General features: G+C 39.7%; 4 protein-coding genes across 10 annotated transcripts in view; 1 reads left to right on the top strand and 3 right to left on the bottom strand.

The window, feature by feature from the left end:
• The window catches only part of LOC131683731 (flotillin-2), a 503804-nt gene that overhangs the window by 362731 nt on the left and 122548 nt on the right, over nt 1-18525 (top strand). The window lies entirely within an intron of this gene.
• LOC131683719 (glucose dehydrogenase [FAD, quinone]) overlaps nt 1416-18525 on the bottom strand; it is a 33812-nt gene continuing 16702 nt past the window's right edge. The window contains exon 2 of one of the 2 annotated variants that reach the window (XM_058965957.1): nt 1416-3318. In XM_058965957.1, the coding sequence (XP_058821940.1) occupies nt 1729-3318 (1590 nt within the window). In that variant the 3' untranslated portion in view covers nt 1416-1728. Of the gene's footprint in view, nt 3319-3534; nt 5240-18525 lie in introns of those variants that run through there. The other variant, XM_058965956.1, reaches the window with a different exon arrangement.
• On the bottom strand, nt 5282-6927 carry LOC131683726 (glucose dehydrogenase [FAD, quinone]-like). The gene has a single exon (XM_058965969.1). It carries the CDS (start codon nt 6925-6927, stop codon nt 5365-5367), a length of 1563 nt encoding a protein of 520 aa, XP_058821952.1. The 3' UTR covers nt 5282-5364.
• Nucleotides 7035-10136, bottom strand: LOC131683727 (glucose dehydrogenase [FAD, quinone]-like). The gene has a single exon (XM_058965970.1). It carries the CDS (start codon nt 8605-8607, stop codon nt 7048-7050), a length of 1560 nt encoding a protein of 519 aa, XP_058821953.1. The 5' UTR covers nt 8608-10136; the 3' UTR covers nt 7035-7047.

Consider the following 18525-nt stretch of genomic DNA (forward strand, 5'->3'; position numbering starts at 1 on the left):
GTTTGCTTGAGCTTTTTGCAGAAATAGCAATAGCTTCGATAGAATCTGATAAGCAACAGATCCAACTTTTGATTTTTAAAGAGACTTATAAGAAATAAATATAATACAAGTATTTCTGTATATTTCTGCTATTACTATAGTGTTCTAATAGTGTAAGTGAAGTGTCACAAAGATCCTCAACCTTTTGTAATGAGTCGCAAGTAAACACAAGCATCTTAACAGCGTGTCGGTTTCTCAAATACGTCATCAATGCACCCAGTTGATCACAGGAAAGGCCGATAATAATAGGTACTGAAAAAACTGGTAATTTGAAAAGCTTTTGTTCGGTTAAAACCTTAAAATCTACCAACAAAATCTAACATCTACACGAGTAAGTACGCTGGTGTCATATGTTTCGTTTATTTTTAGGAAATTCAGCGTACTAACGTAAATCCAATTTGTCTTCAAATGCTCTACATAAACGTCGTAATAGTAAAGTGTCATCAAAATTGATTAAAAATTTGATTTCCAGGGAAAGTTGTGGGGTGTCGGTTCTACCCATAATTCTCCTATTTGTGTGCATTGTCTGAAAAACAAAGGATACCGTTACTTTTATTCTTGAGTGGTGTTCTATCAATATAAGTGAGTTTCATTAACAAAACTTGATCATTCGTGCTTTTGTGATGTGGAACATCTGCTGAAAGTGAAAATGCAGTTTTGGTGTTTGGAATTCATCTTCATCCAGCTTGAGCACGTCAGGCCCAGGCGAAAAGATTCATTTCGCAGAACAACTTAAAACACCGATATTTATGGATAAGGAAAATATTGAAGTCAAATGACATGATCTGGCTCCACTTACTTGCAAAGTGGTGATTAAAAGATTCATGTCATATTTCGGAGAAGTGGAATTTATTAAGGATGACACATGGAGAAACTATTTTTCAGGTATTTCAAATGGTGTTTTGTGGTGAGAATGGGGGTAGACCAACCCATTCTCGCCTACTTTAACCTGCAGTACAGAAGACGGTGATATCATTACACATGCCAGTTCAGTGAACAAACGGCGCATTACGGACAACCCAACCCAGAAATCGCTGAGGAAAGTTCATCTCCAGAAAGAAATGCCAACACCCAGGCTTCCATATCTTTACCTGAACCACAAACGGTTGCCGTAAGAGATTTTTCTGACCAAAGGTTTAAATATCTATAAAAAAATTATCATTAGTGGATTTACCACACTTGGCAAATCGCTCGTTTTCGAAAGATCTTCCATTGTTAAATTATTGTTGGGTTGTGGCTTGATAAATTGAAAAGCTGACCTAGATTTATGTTTCGGACCCTCAGATTTTTTTTATTTGGGTGATGACTGTTAGAATTGTTTTTGTTTCGCCCTAGGAAAGTAAAAATAGTTTAGATGAAAAGAAAGACTTTAAACGAAAGGAAAGACTCACTAAAAGGGCAATGTTGTATGTACTAATGTGGATCGAAGACTGAAATGAACGACGTTTGGGGTGTATATATTTATCAAATAGAAATGTCATCCTGAAATGTTTTCTTTTATTTGAATGCTTGACATGTACCTACTCTAAAATAATAAATGCATATTTCCTTTTTTCGTGCTCATTTTAAAGGTTTCCATGTAGGTGCAGACTTATGTGCTATATTTCATACCCGTATGTGGTAACTTTATTTCTTAAGCTGGCTCACAGAAATTTTTAGTAAAATTAAGCCTCAAACTGTCGCCCTCATTCAGAATTCAGTGTGCGTATTCTTCTTTTCGGCATAATCTTCCTTTATGAAATCTGCCCCCTTTTCGCCAATCATAATTGCCGGTGCGTTGGTATTTCCGCTCACAATGTTAGGCATAATACTAGCATCGATCACCCGTAATCCCTCCAAGCCATGCATCTTCAAGCGAGAATCTACCACAGCGGCGGTGTCACTTTCGGGGCCCATTTTGGCCGTTCCCACCGGATGGTAGATGGTAGTGGACAGATACCGTACGTAGCATTCCCAGTAGCTGTCCGATTCGAATTCCAGCTTGTCACACTCGGGAATGCTGATTCGAGTTTCCTCCACTTCATGATCCTTAAAGTTGCGAGTTTCAAGCAATCTTCGAGCCAGTCTAATTCCGCGAATCAAAGTGGCGACATCCCGGTGGTCTTCCAAGTAGTTGGCGTTAATTACCGGAGGATCATAAGGGTTCGAGCTTCTCAACTTCACATTGCCTTTTGATTTCGGATTCAAAAGCGTGACGTATATAGTCAATATCTCCGCGTTTTTGTTGGCTTCAACAATTTGTGCAAGAATGTAATCTTCCAGGCCAAACTTCTCCATGATAGCTGAAAAGTCCGGCAGATTAGCTTTGTAAACGAAATGATGGTATTGAATATCTGGGAATCTGGCCGACGGACTTTGCGTATTCACAAAAGCTACTAAATCTGTCGCACCAATAGATCCCAAGGGTCCCAATCCATATTTGAAATACGAATAAATACTGTCAATAAATTCGTCAAGGGCCACGGTTATTGGACGAGATTTGTGGAAGGTTAGGTACAGCGGTACGATTACGTGATCCTGCAGGTTTTCTCCAACAAATGGTGAATTTTTCACCAAAGGAATGTCCAGTTTTTCCAACTCGTCCTTTGGTCCAATTCCAGAAAGTTGAAGTAGCTGTGGTGTGTTGATTGCACCAGCTGAGAGTATTACTTCTTTTTTCACTTCAGCAACAATGTTTTTGTTTTCGCCGATATCAAAAGTAACGCCGGTCGTCACACCATTCTCCACATTGACCTTGGTGACGTGCGCGTTCTTGATTATATGCAGATTTGTTCTGTCTTTGATGGTATTCAAAAAACCTTTCGCAGTACTGTACCTTTTTCCGTCCAGAATCGTTCCCTGCAAGACACAGTATCCTATGAACTCGTCACTGTTTATATCCATAATTTCGGAATAACCGAGCTCAGCGGCAGCCTCTGTGATCAAAATTTTAGTCATGTCATTCGACATAAACGAATTGACCTTTTGTGGACCACCTTTGCCGTGGAAAGCGCTCTTTTCTTGCTGGATGTGATAGGCTCCATTGTCTTCCGATTTCTTGAAGTACCTTAATACATTCTTCCAACCCCAGGTGGGATTTCCCAGCTCTTCCCAGCGGTCATAATCGCGACTGTTTCCTCTAACATAGAGCATTGCATTGTTGCTGCTGCAACCGCCCAGCATTTTCCCTCGAGGCCAGTAGCATCCGTTCTTGTATCCTTTACTGGCTATCGTACTTTTTTCCGCATAATAATTCCAAGCAAAGGAGGTGTTCAGTGTATGCATCAACATTAGCGGAATCTGTGTAATGGAATGGGGGAAAATTTTACGAATATATGTGATTATTTTCAGTGGCTGCCCTGACAGTTGCCATGCACAAATCATGCAATAAATACGTACACACGCTAAAGAATACATATAGTTTAAGCTCATGTGTGATCATATGCATGCTAATAGGTCACGATTTTATGGCAGTAGCATTGATGATTTCTTTTTATTTAAATGATGAGTATGAAATGAATAGTTTAGCAAATATATTTGTAACAAATGGCAATAACAACAGAACTAATATGCATAAAATTTCAAATCAAGATTCTACAAATAATATGAAATAATATTCTTACAACTCATTATGTTCCTTTTTCGATGGCATCCAGTCCTCTTTGATCATGTCAGCAATCTTTTCACCAATCATCATGATCGGTGCGTTGGTATTCCCGGATACGATATTTGGCATGATACTACCATCTGCCACACGTAGGCCGGAAACGGATCGCACCTTCAACCTTTCGTCTACCACCGCAGAAGTATCTTTTCTTGGTCCCATCTTGGCTGTTCCAACTGGGTGATACAGCGTTATCGTCATGTGACGAGCATAGCATTCCCAGTACTCGTCACTGTCATATTGCAGCTTATTACAGACAGGAAGTTTCATCCGATGGAGCTCCGCTTCGTTCTCCTTGAACACTTTCGTTTCGATTAAACGTTGAACAATTCTCGTGCCTCGAATTACGGTAGCGACATCTTCGGAATGTTCTAAATAATTGGCAATAATTTTCGGTGGTATGTATGGCTTCCAATCCGGTGTGGTGATTTCGATAGATCCTCTCGATTTAGGATTCAGCAATGTAACAAATGCCATCAGCACATCGGCTTCTTCGGTTGCTTCTAGGAATGATTCAGAAATTTCGTCATTATATCCCACTTTTTCGGTGAACATAATTGATTTCTTTGAGCTTTTTCGGAATTCGAAGAAGTGTAGCTGGATATCTGGGTATTTGTCCGTTACGTTTACAGTGTTTACAAACGCCGATGCGGAAGTTACTCCATGAGATGCTAGAGGACCAGTTCTGTACATTAAATACTCATTATAATTCTTCGTGAACTCTATATGTGCATCATAGTTTGTTGCAGTCGATTTGTTCAATTTAATTAACATTGGTACGATAAGGTGATCCTGAAGATTCTTTCCTACCGGTAGATCCGCAATGACATCGATTCCAACTGATTCCAGCAGTGATCGTGGGCCAATTCCGGAGAGCATTAGGATTTGTGGAGTATTGATCGATCCAGCGGAAATAATAACTTCTTTGGAAGCCTTTGCCGCCTTCAGGTGGTGTTCCTGATACATATAATTAACCCATCGATACACTCCTTTCCCATCACGCTCCACATTGATTATTCTAGCGTGTTTAATTATATGCAAATTTGGTCTATCCTTAACGGGAACTAAAAAGGCTTTCGCCGGACTACAGCGAGTGCCCCTATCGGTGTTACCTTGTAATTGGCTGAAACCAATATGCTCTTCACCATTTATATCCAACAATTTTTTGTATCCTAACTGCTGGCCACCCTCGAGCACAAGCTCCAGTAAAGAATTTTCAACAGGAAATTTTTGAACCTTCAAATAACCATCTTTGCCATGATACTTTCCACCAAAAGAATCGGCTATTTCGGGATCTTTGTTATCTTCAGACTTCCGGAAATATTTCAGCACCTCATCGTACCCCCAACCGACATTGCCTGCTTCCTCCCATCGGTCATAATCTCGCCGGTTCCCGCGTACATACAGCATAGCGTTGATTGCACCACTTCCTCCGAGCATCTTACCTCGTGGCCAAAAGCTTCCTTGAGTTGAGCATTGACTATAGCTGTCAGAACGTTCCGCGAAGAAAGCCCAATCCGCGTCAGTTCGTTGTATAGTGAAAAACGTTTCCGGTATCTAGAATGTAAATATTCTCAAATGAAAAACCAAGCACCAGAATAACCCAAACAGCAGAAATGAAACACCCAGATGGAAGGTTTTTTATTTTATTCATAAAAAATCTCTTGAGTATCACAACATTGTTACAGATGAGTAGTCTTAATCATATCACATGCTTTTTCGGCTATCATAACCGTTGGGGCATTAGTGTTTCCGCTTGTTATTGTTGGCATAATGCTAGCATCCACGACTCGTAGCCCGCTAACTCCATATACTCGTAGCTGTTCGTCAACAACTGCATCGGGATCAGTTTTTGGACCCATTTTCGCCGTCCCGACCGGATGGTACAGCGTGGTACTCATATGTCGAATATAGCAGTCCCAATAGTCATCGGAATCGTACTGTAGTTGGTCACAGTCAGCGATACTTAAAACTACAGGTTCCGTCTGATAATCTTTGAATGTTTCCGTTTCGAACAATTTCTGCTGGATCCGGATACCCCGACGCAAAACGTCTAGGTCATCATGATCGCTAAAGTAACCCGTTTCGATCGACGGGTGACGGTATGGATTAGTCGATTTGATACGAATTTTTCCACGTGACCTCGGTTGAATACCTGTGACTAGTACTGCAACTACATCCTGCTGTTCTACGCTTTCTGTCAACGAATCCAAAATGTTTGTTTCATAACCTATGCCTTCGAAAAATTGTATCGCGTCTATATCTTCTTTGGCCAAAAACATATTCAAGAACTGGATATCGGGAAATATCGCAGTTTTGCTTTTTGTATTTGCGAATCCAACAATACTAATGACGCGATCGTACGTAACAGGTTGACTTCGGTTCAGCAAGGTAAACTCAAATAAATCTATTAGCATCTTGCTCTCTATTTGTTCGATGTCAGAAATCAGTTTTCCAAGACTATAAAATATTGGGACAAATACGTGATCCTGCAGATTTTCTCCTACGCTAAGCTCCGCTCGCAACGGAATTTTCAGTGGCTCCAAATCTTCCCGTTTACCTATTCCCGACAGCATTAGCAGCTGAGGAGTATTAACGGTACCTGCTGACAGAATAACTTCCTTTCTTGCCATTGCTCTCAGGTTGGCCCGATCTCCTATTATCATATCGACCCCTTGAACTACATTTCCTGGACCGTACAGAAGTGATACAACAAATGCATTTTTAATTATGTGTAGATTGGGTCGATTTTGGATGGGATTCAAAAACGCTTTCGCGGAACTGTCCCTGGTGGCTCCTTCTATGTTATACTGAAATAGTGAATACCCTATGTGATCTTCGGCATTAAATTCTAATAACTGGTTAAAACCCGCTTCTTTCGTCGCCCGTTTTAGTATGTCGTGGTAAGGTGTAGTTGCCGAAAAGTGATCGATAGTCATGTATCCTCCTACTCCATGGTATTTTCCACCATTACCATTCACTATTTCAGGAACTTTATTATTTTCGGACTTTTTAAAATATTTTAAAACTTCTCTCCAACTCCAGCCATGATTTCCAAGCTTAGCCCAGTCATCGTAATTTTTCCGATTTCCACGAATATATTGCATTCCATTTATTGCACCACTTCCACCAAGCAGCTTCCCCCTGGGCCAGTAAGTTCCATTCACAATGCTAAGACTTGAATCTGTTGCCCGCTCTGCCGTATACTGCCAGTCGACTCTGGTTCGCACCATACTAGACTGCATTCCAACGATCTACAATAAGAGCCTCAGTATTAGACTCTAGTCTAGTCCATAAACCTAGTGCAGAAGTGCCGTTCAAACAGTGCGTATGTTTCAATGTGAAACTGTGCTTATTCTTTAAATTCACAACTCATAATCTTGCTTAATGAAATCCGCCCCCCTCTCGCCAATCATTATCGTAGGAGCATTGGTATTCCCGCTCACGATGAATGGCATAATGCTTGCGTCAATGACTCTCAGGTTTTCTACTTGTTTCACCTTCAACCTTGAATCCACCACCGCACCCGGATCACTATCCGGTCCCATTTTTGTCGTTCCCGACGGGTGATACAATGTAGTTGTAAGATGTCGAACATAACACTCCCAATACTCGTCAGTATCGTACAGGATGAACCGACACGCTGGGATGGGCAATCGATGAAGTTCGGCTTCGTTTCGACGGAACGAATCCGTACTGAGCATCTGTGTCTGTATACGGATAGCTCGTACGAGTGTTTTCAAATCCTCATAATCGTTCAGGTAACCGCTGTCTATAATAGGATCAACATATGGATCGTTGCTCGCCAGTCTGATTTTGCCTCTCGACTCAGGATTCAGAACGTGTATTCGAGCCATAACTACATCCGCCTCTAATTCCGCCTTATGTACTGATTGTACAATCTGCTCATTATAGCCCATAGCCCGTGTCACAATGATCGACGATGATCCACCTTTTTTAAATTGCGTATATTCAAATTGGACATCCGGAAAAGGATCGTCACTACTAACTGTATTTACGAACGCAATTACACTTGATACGTAATGATTCGTCAGTGGTTGTTGACGGTTTTTCAATGTAAATATGAACAGATTCAGTATCTTTTCTAGCGTCAGATTGACAATTCCTCTTGATGATCGGTTGAACTTGAAAAACAGTGGTATCGCAACGTGATCCTGAAGGTTCTCGCCAACATCCAAATCAGCGCGTTGGGATATTCCAACCGGTGCAATCGCTGACCTTCGTCCGATTCCCGAAAGCATCAACAATTTAGGGGTATTAACGGCTCCGGCTGAAATAATTACTTCTTTTCTGGCCAATGCTCGCATCGAGAATCTATTGCGTAAAATGAAATTTACACCTCGTACCGCAGTGCCATTACCTTCGAACGAAACTGTTGTAACGAAAGCGTGCTTAATAACATGTAAATTTTTTCGATGCTGGATTGTACTCAAAAAAGCTTTAGCTGGACTACAACGAGTGCCGTTGGCAATCGTAAATTGAGACCGTCCATATCCGACATACTCATCGCTATTTAAATCTGCCAGCTCTTGGAATCCCATTTCGTCCGCAGCATCCGTCAGTACCCGATTCATCGGATCACTATCGTCGTAATAATCTACACTTAAGTATCCTCCCGTGCTGTGCCATTTACCATTTGCTAGCCGCTTAACCTTGTTATCTTCGGATTTTTTGAAATACTCCAGCACCTCATCCCATCCCCATCCATCGTTTCCGAGCAGCTTCCATCGGTCATAGTCGCGTCTGTTGCCCCTGATGTACTTCATCCCGTTGATTGTCCCAGATCCACGCAGCACGAGACCTCTCGGCCAACTGACTCCGTTCACACTGCTTAGGCTGTGTCTCCTCGTGCGCTCCGTATGGTACTCCCAATCAACAGTCGTTCGCTGCAGCTCGTAGACCATTTCTACAAACTGGGACAAAATGAGTTCGTTTTAGCTGTATAGTATAGTGAAACATTTTTTTCCCGCCATATAGGTACTCCCAACAGACAATTCACACGTGAAGCGAATAATTTTCGTGCTCAAGTGCCGTTACTTTGCTCGACGAAATCTCCTCCTTAGAAACCACCATCCACCAATCTGGTCATAAGAGTTGGGTATGAAAGAAAAAAAAGCTGCTGTAGACTTTATGTATTTGCCACCCGTTTGTAAAACAATGGCTAACTAAAATACCAAATAGGGCATCAAGGAGGATATGTTAATCCTTTTTCCATCTTTCCATACTGCTAAAGAATGATACGGAAGAGGGCGGACATAACGTATTGGTGAATCGATTGCCGTGTACGCAGTTCACTTGGGTTCGATTCCCTACCCCGTACATAGGGTTAGAGATTTTTCTCACCCGAAAAGAGGCGAATGAGCGTAAGGTTAAAACCTCTATAAACGAAATTAAAAAAATGATAAGGGAATGTAGTCTAGGTTGGGACGGGTTTGTTTTGAAGCTGATATCTTGTTTCCATGGCAATATTTTTTAGCTCATAGTACACCATTTTGTAGATAAATTATGTAGCTTAATGTTTGCGAATGGAAGATGTTTACTTGTAATTTTGAATAAGACTCAGGATCAATTTTCTGCACGGCATCAAAATGGCCAACAAAAATTTTGTCGTATAGATTGGGACACTTTTAACAATGTAAATAATTAAAGACAATTTAAATTTCAATGCATTGTATTTATTTATTGGTTAATATTGATTTGTTGATTTGTAGTTTAGAGTAAGAATAAGCACCTCAAAGACTTATTTACTTCCATTTGACAGAGTTAATCTGACTCACAGTTTTTACATGTAAAATTTGTACACAAGCTTGTACGCGAGCGTAAGTGCATTGTATCCCAACCTATACAACTCGCTTGTCCCAACCTATTGTTCGAAGAAAATAAAATCCAATGAAACAAACACAACACTCTGATCGGTATTAACATTTCAGTTACTTCTTAACACTTTAAAATTATTTACGTAGCAATTTCGAAGAAAAAATTTCAATTTAAGATGGCCCAAAAATCAGCACAACAAAAGATTTTTCGGTCGTTTTTTGCTACTGCTCAGTACAGCTCTGACAAGAATGAACTATAACTTCAACTTGGCATAAAAAGCGAGCTACGACCGTGACTAGTATGTGCTAAAAATAACAGATAGCAACACTGCATAGGAACGAAAATATCGCACTGTCCCAACCAATTCGACAATTCTCTCAATTCTCTCTTGTCAAAGACGAAATTTATTATAAATCATATTGCTAAATTTATATTACTGTTTAGATTAAATTTTAACAGCTTCCTCACATCAGTATCACTTTCAACGAAATAGAATAACACAACACACTCGTTATTTTTAGCATGTGGTGTAAATGTACTCTTTTCATTCATGAACACTTAGATTCCATAGCTATAGAAAATCACGATGTGTTTGGCAGAAAAACTTTATTCGAAAAAAATCGGCATCTTTAAAACTTCAAGATATGAAAGAATAAACCCATTTTATTTACGACCAAAACTACTTTTCATTTTAAAGTTTTTTGTATGAAAACTTTAAAACTAGTTCAATATTTTGCCATTAGGTGGTACGTTAGGCATTTAAATATTACTAAAAGTGAAACTCGGATGAACAATTTATGATATACAATCAATATAAAATAATCCGAAGTTATTCGAATTGTATCAAAATTCTTGGTCTGATCTTCTTTTCAAGAAATCAATTTCCAAAATCCTTTCACTTTTACAAACAAACTGTTCGTTACATTTAGTTTCTAATGTAACGAACAGTTTATTTGCAAAAATAAAAAGATTTTGGAAATTGATATCTTAAAAAGAGGACCAAACTAAGAATTTTGACACAATTCGAATAACTTGGGATTCAGTATAGAATATGATTGCTGACAAAGACAATGACACGAACAGGACAGTGTAGAGAAATGTAGATAAAGACTTTCTTGTTCGTGTCATTGTCTTTGTCAGTAATCATATTCTAAACTGATACATTAGAAATGAACAGTTTATTTGCAAAAAAAAGGATTTCGAAAATTGATTTCTTGACCAGAAGAACAAACCAAATTTTCCTAAATACTGGTTAATATAGTAAAAAGGAACAATTGTGTTCGGTCACAAATATATCCATTTCTTCTTTTTCATTCCTTCGCGGTAATCTTTAATTAACCTCCTTTGTAAAACAACTATTTTTAATCAGGAAACTTGGTTTATGAGCGATAAAAATTATAAAGAAAAAAATAAAAGGAATAAATGAACGTCTGTAATCTGTGGTCTAAGTTTAAGTTAAAAAATACTTATTCTCAGAATCCAGGAATAATTCATTGTTCATCAGGTAATAACCAGTAACCCACCTTCATTTCATACTGAATTTCTGATCCAGCTCAATTTGTCTTTATATTCGCAGAACCGTGTTTCTATATAACAATCATTAAAAGCCCCAAAGTCTGGACCTTTTAAAAGGTTTAAACGTCGGGCCGTGCCAAACTAAAACTTCAGATAAAATTTTAACATACTCAAATGATTATAAATAAATTTGCAGGCTTCGCCAAAATTTTAGACAATGAAATATTCTATCAAATTCTCACTTTTAGTAATATTCAAATATATTAAAATTAAAATAAATGGCTGGGTATTGCGTATCTAAATAAATAAAATAGACCCCACTAGTTGTGGTTCTTAGCTTACGCCCATGCAACTCCTATCCCTACCTCCGCGCGGTACTGGTCGGAGTAAGAGTAACTATAGTGAAGATCGAGTAACCAACTCCCGGTGGAAACTATGGTTATACACAGACATTTTGCTTCGAAAAAGCTGGATCGCAGCATCTGTTCTCCACGTTAGGAACGGCCCACAACAGCGTCTGTTCCCCATGTTAGAGGCGGCTGATCATTGTCCGAGTACCAGCGAGGGACTCTAAGCTAAACTATGCACCATGGTCCCCCGGAAATTTAAAAGGTTGGTGGCTGGCCTTGTAAGCCAGCCATAAAAAACTAAACGTCGAACAATCAACGAGATCATACGGATTTCTACAATCGGCGAAGACCATAGCATAGAACAAGGAACTCGGGACGTGGAACTGTAGGTCTCTCAACTTCTTCGAAAGCACTTTCCGATGCATTGAAGGATCGCAAGTTTGGCATAGTAGCGTTGCAGCTTTCATCGTGATGGGCGAAATGCAGAATCGCGTGATCGGACCATATCTATTTCCAGCATTGCCTCCCGTATAAGTATACCACCACAAATGACTGAATCACAAATTGTCCACGTTTTGATCGATGGACGGCACTTCTCTGACATTATCAGAACGTATCGTGGTGCTAACATTGACTCGGACCACTACCTGGTAATGGTAAAACTGCGCTCAAAACTCTTCGTAATTAACAATGTCCGATACCGACGCCCGCCTTGGAATGATCTTGGGTGACTGAACTCACCAGAAGTCTCCATAACATATGCACAGAGTCTGGAGGCAGCGTTGCCGAATGAGAGTGCGCTCGATGGGGCCTCTCTTGAGGATTGCTAGAACGTTATCACAGTAGCTATAAACAACACAGTTGAAAGCGTCGTCGGGTATGTGGAACGAAGTCAATGGAACGACAGGTTTCACGAGGATTGTAGAGGGATTTTAGAAAAGAAGGACGCAGCTCGGGCATTGATGCTTCAGCATCGAACGCGGCTGAACGTAGAACGACGCCGACTGAAGCGGAAGCAACAGGCCCGCCTATTCCAGAAGAATTCCGTACCGCCCTCAAGAAATCCGAAAATTCTTGCAGAAGCTCAATGCATTCCGCAAAGGAATCGTGCCGCGAGCCGAAAGGTGCAGGCTTAAGGATGGAAGCACTCTGACGGATGGACGAGAGGTGACTGAAAGGTGTGACCAACACTATTTTGAACACTTTAACGGCAATGAAGAAACAGATGCAGAAGGCCAAGGCAGCAGAGGAATATACTACGTCAGTACGGTGAACGTTGGAAACCAGCGTATTCCAACGCTGGGGGAAGTTAAGGATACCATTCAACAGCTCAAGAACAATGAAGCAGTTAGTAAGAATGGTCGTGGAGCTGAACTCATCAATATGTGCCAAGAAAGGCCAGAATCTGGGAATCCGAACATCTACCGTAGGAGTTCAAGGGGTTATTTGCCAATCTATAAGAGGGGCGACAAACTGAAATGTGAGAACTATAGAACAATCACAATTCTGAATGCCGCCAACAAAGTGTTATCCCAAGGTTATCTTCGGACGTCTACCATCTGCTACTAATGAGTTCGTGGGAAGTTATCAGGCCGGTTTTATCAACGGGCGCTCGACAACAAACCAGATCTTCAACGTGCGAAAATTCCTCCGGAAATGCTGTGAATACTGGTCCCAACGCGCGCCAACTGTTCGTCAATTTCAAGGTGGCATACGTTAGCATCAACCGCACAGAGTTATGGAAAATTATGAACGAACGCGGCTTCCCGGGAAGCTCACTAGATTAATTAAAGCGACGATGAAGGGGGTGCAAAACTGTGTGAGGATACCGGGTGAGCTCTTAAGATCATTTTGGATCCCGCCTGGGACTAAGACAAGGTGATGGTTTTTAGTACCTGCCGCGTGCCGCGAAGTCGTTCCTGGGGGTCCGCGAAGAAAAATGTATTTTCTGAGTGCATATAGAAATTTTAGGTCTTGCTTCCTAGCAAACTGAAAAAAACATTTTGATAGCATACAAAATCGATGTTTATCAGTGTGGGTCCGTGGCAACCCAGTGTGATTTCTAAGGGTTCCGTGGTATGAACAAGGTTGAGAACCACTGTACTGGAAGGTTTTCAAGAACTAAGGTACGATTTTCACACGATTCAGCCAATTGTATGCTTTGCGGATGACATGGACCTTATTGGGGAACATTCGAAACGGTGGTTGAGCTTTATACACCCGATTGAAACGAGATGCAGCAAAACTTGGATTGGTGGTGAACGCGTCTAAAACAAAGTACATGCTGATAGGAGGGACCGACCGGGTAGGATCTCGCCTAGGAATCAGTGTTACGATCGACGGGGATGTATTCGAGATCGTGGTGGAATTCATATACCTCGGATCTCTGCTAACGGCTTATAATAATAACAGTCGAGAAATCCAAAGAGACATCTTCAATGGAAGTCGTGCCTACTATAGCCTCCAAAAGAAATCGAGTTTGAAAAAAATTCACCCACGCGCTAATTGTACCATTTACAGAACACTGATAAGACCAGTGATCCTCTACGGACACGCAACCTGGACCATGCTCGAGGAGGACTTGCAAGCACTTGGAGTCTTCAATCGTCGTGTGCTTAGGGCTATCTTTGGCGGCGTGCAGGAGAACGGTGTATTGAGGCGAAGAATGAACCATGAGCTCGCCAGGCTCTACGGCGAACCAAGTATCCAGAAGGTGGCCAAAGCCTGAAGGATCCGATGAACAGGGCACGTTGCGAGAATGCGGGGCAACAACCCTACTGAAATTGTGTTCGGCTCAAATCCGGCAAGTACAAGACGACGAGGAGCGCAGCGGGCTAGGTGGACTGACCACGTGCAGCAAGATCTGGAAGATATCGGACGCAACCGTGGGTGGAGAGAGGCAGCCGCGGACCATGTGTTATGGAGAAGGATCGCTGATCAGATTTTATCAAATTAATTCATGTAACATCTTATAAATAAAAATAATAAAATTACTCCAAATCGCAATTGCATTGCTGTTGGACAGTTGTATATCAGATAATATGAGGTTTCATAGTCGGATTCACAAAGACCACAGGAAAATGACTCAGCGTGCTGAATAGTAGCCATGTGATAATTGAGTTACGGGAGTTAATGCGGGGGAAGGAGGAATCAATTTTGGGCAATTTTGCGCTACGTTATTTATGAGTGTTTCCTTTTCAGATCTATCGCTTCTAACATGAAATTACCTAGTACTTAATTGTCTAAGATGCCCTGTGACGAAATACAGATGTTTCGAATAGAAAACAGTCCCAAATTCTTGATAAAATCTCGAACGGTAATTTGTGACACCATAATAATATTTCCTATGACACATATGTGATTAGCTAAGTTCTTTCGTTCGTCTCTTCAGGTGCTTATATGTAGAAACAACAACTGAATTTCTGTAGGATCAAAATCTAGAAAGAACATGTCGCAGGCAGTAGACTAATGACAAATCGTCGCTGTTGTGCTATCTTATGACAAGAGCCATTTTGCACATTTCGAGAAAAACGATTTTTAATGTTTAACATTAAATATCTTAAAACTTATAAATGGTATAAACAATAAAAAGAAGACAATTGATGCTTCTATCTATTCTCTACTAGTCTCACAAATATTACGAAGATCAGATGACTATGTTGCGAGTTTTTACTATAAATGTAAATAAAAGTCTCACACACGTGTCATAGGCGTGTATTGATGACAAAATTTGTATGGCGTGTCATAGTCGTGCATGGAAAATTTTCCATAGAAAAAAATCAGTTCAATATTAATTCTTCAAAAGGGCTAATGAGACTTTTGTAAACAAACTTATTTCGCTCATTATTCCGCTGCCGAGTTGTATTCCATGAAAAATACACATAAATCAACATGGTAGAATCAATTTCAAATGTTTTCTGTGTTAAAATTATAGCAAATTAAGAGAAATCAGCAAAACAAAAGTTTGTTTACAAATCTTATTAGCCCTATTCAAAAGTTGATATGGAATTATTAACTTTTATTCATATCTTTGGCTTCATTTGGTCTATAAACAATCGATGAAATGCATTTTGAAGGAAATGAGTCAGGGAATCTAGGAAAAAATAGTTATTTTTGGTTAAAGTGTTGCCAAATATTCCATATTTCCAGTTTAAAACGTAAATGGCATTTTTCTCGCAATCCTTGTATTTTTGTTTACAAAATGATTATGCCTTTGCGTTTCGCAGATAGTATTACATATAAAAACATCTTATACATCAAGATAATTTCGTCGCTGTTGTGCTATCTTATGACAAACGCCATTTTGGGGTGAACTGTGTTAGATATGCCATGTGACTAAATTTTAAAATCTCCATAAAGTCGCGTTTTCAGAATTTTGAAATTCTGCTGGGTTACTGAGATATAGCGAAACATGGTTATGACAAGCGCCAATTTCTCGAGTGATCGAGTTGTGCTATCTTATTACAAAGAAAAAAGAGACAACATTCTTAGTTTGTTGGCTTGCTATAAGCCGAAAAGCTTATAGCAAGCCAACAGATGTCTCTGATGACATAGGTAATTCCTATGCAGATCAACCATAAGCATTAGCTAGGTTCTTGTCTCGGGAGCAAAACTTTTCCTACCATAGTTTTTTTCTGGGAATTGTTGGCTTATATATTCAAGATTATCGAACAAATTTCCTTTTGAGATTTCCACTTGTTTTGGAAAGTATACCGAAATGTAGTGATGAATTATGCAAGCAGAATATTTGTTTCGTCTAGTCACCTGTCAACAATAACATTGTTTGATAGAAATTGTCTCTAAATTGTCAATGAAACCAACTTTTGTTTATTGTTTTTCCTGAATAAAGGAGGAAAATTGGGAAAACTTTGTGTTCCAATACTGTCATTTTGCAACCTGATATTGCTGCTATCGCATGGAAAAGTATGATATTGGACATAGTGATCTATAACACATAATTTTACGAATCAGTTATAATTCATTTTTATATGAAATCTTCTATGCACATTTGTGACACATCATACATATTTTATCATGAATACACACTTATGACACGTATGCGAGCGACTTTGGTTTACATTTTAAACAAAAACTGTAAGTGTAGTCAACCGATCTTCACACAAATCGAGAAATTACTTCAGAAAAGATAGAAGTATCGAATGTCTTCTCCGAAAAGCTTCTAGCATTTATAAATTTTAAGATATTCAATCTCAAACTTTAAAAATAGTTTTTCTCGAAAAGTGCTAAATGGCGCTTGTCATAAGATAGCACGACAGCGACGATTTGAGCCAATCCCCAGACATAGTCATTTGAACCAAAAAATTAAAAATTTCTCAGCACGTTTCTCGCTATATCTCAGTAAACAAGCAGAATGTCAAAACTCTGTAAATGCCACTTTGTAGAGATGTTTTAGACAAGTAATGTGGCATATCTAACTTAGTTTACCCCAAAATGGCGTTTGTCATAAGATAGCACAACAGCGACCAAATGAGCTGTTAAACAACTTGTCATCAGGAGACGGCCATAGCATAGTTGGTAAGTTAAATCGATTACCTTGTACGCAGATCACCTGGGTTCGATTTCCAATTGCACATAGGGTTAGAGATTTTTCTAATCCGAAAAAGAAGCGAATGACCCTAAGGTTAAGATCTCTACTAAAAGAACTTTTTATCTATGTAACCTACGGTCACGAGACACTGGTGCATTGGGCGTATCGTCAGAACAATGGATGAAAATCCGACAGACTTGGCTGCTATGAAGAAAAGAGTTGATCGACTGAGTTCATGAACCAAAGATCAAGTCACGCTTGTCCTTGTACTGTACTGTACTGAACTTTGCGGATAATTCGTGTAGTGCGTACCGTTAAATTCAGCTGACAGACGCACAGTGATGCCATTAGCAATCAAAATTGACCAAATTCTCTAACGCTTTCGAAATTAAGACACTAGGTGATTATAGTGGTCTTCATTCAATTCTGGCCTTTATTTTTCTACAAAAATAATGTAAGATTAACTAGCACAGCTATAGTTTCGGCTTTAGCGTTGTAATTCGGATGAGCGATAAAGGGTGTACGGAATCAAATTGCATTAGTTTCAAATATCTGTAACTTGTTTTCCTCTACGTATTTTTAGTGAAATTAGTTCAATGTGTATTGTTTGCATTGTGTGAGTTTCACTAACAATTATACAACTTTTGCGAAAAAGGAGTCAGAAGAACATCAGCGGCGCACAATTGTGCACAAGTACCTAGCATCTCTTTCACCGTGCCATTGCCAAGTTGGAAATAGTAATCTGGAATTTGAACCGATATAACGAACATTTGACCGGTGATAGAAAGGAAAACAATCGCCAAAATGGAGCTCCGTGTGTAAAGAATGACAAGCGGGTAGTCGAAGCTTTCAAGAAAAATTGTTCAGGGAGAGACGTCTCGAAATAACTGTATTTAAGCAAGATGCAAAAATGGCGAAATACACACGTACAAAGTCTAAAAGGTGTCCAATCGCGATGAAGGGCAGCTGTTGACGAAACCGCATCTTATATTTAGATGAAAGTAGATTTCTGGCAGAATCATGGGCTCATTTTTTTCACTGATAGTCCTAAATTCGACGTCCATGGGGAAGTTACAAAGCACAATATGTCTAAGTTTGCCAAAAAAGACATGATTTAGCAGGCAATTTGCTCGTGTGGAAAGCGGAGCGTCCCTCTATCGTGACAACCGGATCGGTCAATAGGCAGGAGTACTTGAAAGAATGCCTCCGAAAGCGTCTACTGACATTTCTGAAGTTTCACGATGGCCATATGATTTCTCCTCGTGCCATTACTCAAAAGATGTTCGAGAGTTACACAAGGCTAAGCAGGTCAATTTCGTGTAAAGGGTCTAAATTGAGCATGGTGTTCCACAAACTTGGCAACTTTTAAGGTCAATAAAACATTTATACATTTTTTAAAGAAAAGACCGTCAAATATTATACATAACAGCCTAAGGTGCACCGATTTTTTGAAAACGTATTAAAACTTTTGTTCGTGAATCATTTTTTATCGAAAGTCGTTTGCTAGCAAAGTTTTGATTTTACGGGTTCATCTCTTTAAATAATTGTAATGGTGGAATTTTTGGTTCTAAGGAGTGAGATTTCTGCAAACA

This window comes from Topomyia yanbarensis, chromosome 2 (assembly GCF_030247195.1).
Source record: "Topomyia yanbarensis strain Yona2022 chromosome 2, ASM3024719v1, whole genome shotgun sequence".
In the NCBI taxonomy this organism is placed as follows: domain Eukaryota; kingdom Metazoa; phylum Arthropoda; class Insecta; order Diptera; family Culicidae; genus Topomyia; species Topomyia yanbarensis.